Source organism: Lolium rigidum, chromosome 2, assembly GCF_022539505.1.
Source record: "Lolium rigidum isolate FL_2022 chromosome 2, APGP_CSIRO_Lrig_0.1, whole genome shotgun sequence".
NCBI lineage: Eukaryota > Viridiplantae > Streptophyta > Magnoliopsida > Poales > Poaceae > Lolium > Lolium rigidum.
Genome location: NC_061509.1, coordinates 185,120,071 through 185,125,121, shown reverse-complemented (window position 1 = coordinate 185,125,121; position 5,051 = coordinate 185,120,071). Strand labels below are relative to the sequence as shown.

The window sequence follows — 5,051 nt, the reverse complement described above, 5'->3', positions numbered from 1 at the left end:
ACCCTAGCTCCGCCGTGCGCCGCCGCCTCCCACCACACGCTCCGGCGAGCAATTCCACGCCGCACGCCGCAACATTAGCACCGCCGCTGGCCATGCCCGCACGAAGGAGAACTAGCGCGTCGCCCGCCTCCGGATCGAAGCGATCCCGCTCGCCGGACACGCTAAAGGAGGCGTGGCGGCGCCAGTGCAAGCTCTCCGCCGTCGGGAGTCGGCGTGCGGCGTGCAGGTACGCCGGCGGGCGGGCGCTACTACAAGGCCGATCCGTCGCTCAAGCCGATGAGTGGCCCCGACTTCGAGAAGTGGCGCGCGGATTGGGAGCAGCAGCGCCGCGCGGAGGCGGCATGGGAGGCGCGACTTGGGAGCACCAACGGCGGAGGAGCGCCGCCAGCCGGCGAGGAGGCGGAGGAGGCGGAGGAGGGGCAAGACCCCCTCTACTTGCAGGCGGTGGCCGCATCCCTGAAGGATGCCGCCGACAAGGCTCGGGTGGAGGAAGTCGATGCGGCGCAGGCCATCGCCGCCGTGAAGGAGATGGAGGCGCGGGAGGCGGAGGCCAATGCACCATTCGTCATCCTCGACGACTAGATCGCTTCGTAGAAGTCGCGATCCATTAGGATCGCGCAATTTTGTAAAATCCGTATGTATGATCTACCTATGAACTGATGAACTGTCGAAGAAATTTCCCAGGGTTTGCAATTTTCAAATATACGGGGTGAAATACGGGATCGGCTAGACGGAATGGTTCATGCGTGAGTATTTTTTGATACAAGACCCTCTACTTACGGGGCAGAAAAATACGGGACCTTAGGCATGCTCTAATCATCTTTATATTCGTCCGGTACTGTTCTCTCAGTAACGTGTGAAGATAAACCAATTACTAATATGTTTGATATGCAGTTAGTCTTTCCACTTGTTACTAAATATTGACTCCCTATGTTTGTTTCCTAGATGGCCATGAACTGCCTGCGACTACATTCCGAGATGGTCCTTCAGACATCGCGCTCTCTGGAATCTGCGGAACATTCGAAGGCTGGCACCAGGGCCCTATCTTCTAAGCTTGATAACATTATAGTACCATTTGCAAACATGATGTAGCCGTAAAATTGTAAAGGGAATTTGCTCATTTGTATTATAGTACACGTACTGCAACATTTTTTTGTTAAGGGTGTATACTAGAGCAGCGAATTCTGCTTAAAGGGTTTATGCCCTTTCTTAGCTAGCTATTAACTTAGTGAAATAGGGTTTATGCCTCAAACTAGCGCCTGGTGTTGGACTTCCAGACTCTTTAATCTTATGGTCAGTTCAGTTGGTCTAGAATGTTGTCCACGATTTCGAGCGTAGACGTCTTTTCTTAAAACTGTTAAGCCTAACCTGTTCCACATTGGTATGAAATCGCCGGCCGCTCCGTCGACGAGGACTACCGGCAAATCACGATGGACCCATGGCATGCGGCGGTGTGGTCCACCAGGGACCACGGCGCCAACTTCATCGACCTCGCCGGACCTTCCGAGCTGCCGACGCCAAAGGAGGAGAAGGCCGCCGCCGCCGCCGACTGGTCCTTCGGGCCATCCAGCGACGAAAGCAACAACCACGACTTCAGCGCCTTTGACTCACAGCGCCGCTAGATTTTTTTTATTTTTTAGTTTAAATTCGAGTTACTTTTGTATAAATTTCGTTCGAATTTCGTATGAATATCGTTTAAAAAATATCATTTTAATTTAAGTTTCAAATCCTATCGAGGCTGGCGTATGGGGGACGTCGGTGTGGGAGCAACATCCCCAAATAGAGGATGCTCTACCGGCGCCCTCATACGGCATTGCCGGCGCCCCTGCCGGCGCCTATTTGGGGGCCACCGGTGGAGATGCTCTAACCGACTAAATGTCTTACTAGCCTAACAATAAAGAATGGGGATATAGTTAAAGCAAAAGGAAAACAATGTCACACAAGTAAAGCACCATGTGAAATGCATGTTAGAAAGATAAGTGCATATGGATATGGCATTGTGTCTACATGTAAAAGTAAAATTATTAGAAAAGTCGTAGCAACGGCAAGAGCAGTTTGCTAGTTACGCTTAATCTTGGTCTGTAATTGCATTACGGATTCATTTAGATTTCAACAAATAGCATATATCAAGGCTTTAGTCGCGTGATCACGACGCGTTACAGTAGGTCGGTTAGTTGAAGTAGAAAAGGCCGACGCGAACTCGGACTGTCGCATAGATCTTTCTATTCATTTTGCGAAGGAAAACACTTGTGATCCATCGACCGATTAGACGGAAAAGATCGGTCGCCCTGTCACGTGCTTCCCCCGCGCGAGCCCACCCATGTGCAACGCCTCGTCCATTTTTTCCTTGGTTCGACTGCGGTAGATCCTTTGAATGCTTTCGATTCTTCTCAACGTGGGTGGAGCCCACTCTCTGCCCGTACGCGTACTTGTTGTGACATTTCTTCCTGGACGATAGCTCTCCTTGCATGCATATGCTCCTAGCCGTGTGTCAGCCGCTAGCTAGGCTGCTGCTAGTTAGCCTATGCATGGATTACATAGAAAACTCCAATTATTATTTTTGCCATGTCCATTCACTTGTAATTTTTGGATGATAATTTCTGATTTGTAGAGTTAGCTCGAATTTGTTGTGTACTATTGTTGTAAAAAGACAATATATTTGTAGAAATTATGGTTGAATATTGTTGTAAACAACCAACATTATTATTTTATTTTTGTTGTTGATTATTGTTGATAATAATCTACTAATCTATTATTTGTTGTAATATTTTGCATTTTTTGTTGTAATAGATGGTGATTTATGTTGTTTATTAATCCATAGCAAAACAAAGTTCGTTGTCATTTTTTTTATTGTAAATGGTCTCGATTTTTGTAAAAATAGTTGGTGATTTTTGTTGTAAATCAATCTGCGGGAAAATTATTGTTGTATAACCTCATTTTTTAAAATGTGGCGAATTTTTTGTTTGTTGTAATAGTATAATTTTTATTATTTTGGAATTTGTAACTTTTCAACAAATATGTGAACTAAAATGATACGGAGCATAAGTACCAGCAATCAATGACCATAGTAGATTTTTGGATGGGCTCCACCATGTGAGCAAAGATGCGTACACGACATCCACACGCATGAATGCAAGACCCCAGACACAAGCTCAGTGGCGGGCTCCACCTGCATGCAACAACATCTAATACACATTAGTTCCTGAACGGCACGATTTACATTAAACGATGCTGATACGACCGATTTGGGGGCGCATATCAGCCGACCGACGCCAAGCGTGCGCCATGGGTGCTGCACAACAGCACAAGAGTCACAAACTCACAACCCCTGCCCTTCCCTGATCACACCGTGTGACCAGCACAAGCAGGAAAGAATCCACCTTTCATCCCTCGATCGGCGACGATGATGCAGCGCGCCGTGAATCCCTGGGCCTTTGCTCGCCCTCCGCCGCCCGGCTTCGGATTCTCCTACGCTCGGCAGCCCGTCGCCGACTTGCCCGCACGTCGTCGACCTCCGCCCCCCGGCTTCGAATTCTCCTTCGCTCGGCAGCCCGTCGCCGACTTGCCCGCACGTCGTCGACCTCCGCCCCCCGGTTTCGAATTCTCCTACGCTCGGCAGCTCGTCGCCGACTTGCCCGCCCGTCGTCGACCTCCGCCCCCCGGCTTCGAATTCTCCTACGCTCGGCAGCCCGTCGCCCGTCTTCGAACCCCGCCCCCCAGCATCGGATTCTTCTGCGATCAGCTGTCCGTCGACGACGTGCCCGCCTGTGTTCTACCTCCGCCTCCCGGCTTCTCCCGTCCTTGCAACAAGGTGCTCCCGCCATCGCCCAGCGAGATCCCCGTGCCGCCGAAGCTCCCAAAGCGCGGGGCGCCGCCGCCGGTATTCACAGCCGTCTCCGAGAACGAGAAGCCCTCCACTACGAAGCGCCGGCGGGTGTGCTCTGACTACGAAGACGACATCGAAGCCAACCTGCGGCGGACGGAGCGGAGCCCCGAGGAGCGGCCGCGGCCGGACTACCTGAAGACGGTGCAGCAGGACCGGGTGAGCCCGTCGGACCGCGCCCGCATGATCGACTGGATGGACGACTTCGTCCGGAACCACGACCTCGTCGACGGCACGCTCCACCACGGCGTGGCCTACGTCGACCGGGTCCTGTCGGTGCGAGCCATGAGGAAGCATACCGACCACGAGCTCCGCCTCCTGGGCGCCGTGGCCATCTTCGTGTCCGCTAAGTACGAGGACGGCCACCGCACCTTGGCGAAGCTGGACCCCGACAAGATCTCCTGGTACGTCGGCGGGTCCGCCACGAGGGAGGAGGTGCTCGACATGGAACGCCGCATGGTGGTGGCGCTCGGGTACCAGCTCGGCGGCCCCACGGCGCACACCTTCGTCAGCCGCTTCACCAAGCACGCACAAGGAGAGGAGGAGCTGAAGATCCAGCGAATGGCGCATCGGCTCGCCGACGAGTCCCTGCGCAACTACGCCTGCCTCGGGCACCTGCCATCCGTCGTGGCGTCGTCTGCAATCTTCCTGGCGAGGTCTGCGCTGCTCAACAACCTGCCGGACGTACCGGCGTGGAGCTCGGAGATGCAGGAGCTCACGGGGTACGACGTCACGAACTTGGCCGGATGCCTGCATGCTATGCGCCCAGTGCCCCAGTCGCTCATCGATCTGTGACCCTTGGTGTTGATCAACTATAAAACCCAGAGAGCAATTTTGGCAGATCGTCAAGTGTAGAAGAACCGTAGAATCTCTTCATAATGTTCATGCATATGCATCTGAAACAGAGCAATTGTTGGGAATATTGTCCCTCCCTGTGAATTGAACTGCTGTACATCAATCTCAGCTTTTATTGCTGGTTATATATTTTTCCCATTTCATTTGCAATGGCTAAGATCTAGGTGATTTACTCGTTCAGTTTCTTTTTTCCATATTCATCGAGTTGTGACGTTTTGAATTTTCGAGTAGGAACTTCTAGTAGCTCTTTTTTTCGTGAGAACTTGTGAGCTGATTGATTCAAAGACATAGGGTTACAATAAGGCAAGAGGTT

At 51.9% G+C, this 5,051-nt stretch overlaps 1 protein-coding gene across 1 annotated transcript; it reads left to right on the top strand.

Moving 5' to 3' along the window:
* Positions 1-3,403: 3,403 nt before the first annotated feature.
* Positions 3,404-4,678, top strand: LOC124690383 (putative cyclin-F2-1). Its single transcript, XM_047223773.1, has one exon. It carries the CDS (start codon positions 3,404-3,406, stop codon positions 4,676-4,678), a length of 1,275 nt encoding a protein of 424 aa, XP_047079729.1.
* Positions 4,679-5,051: the final 373 nt, after the last annotated feature.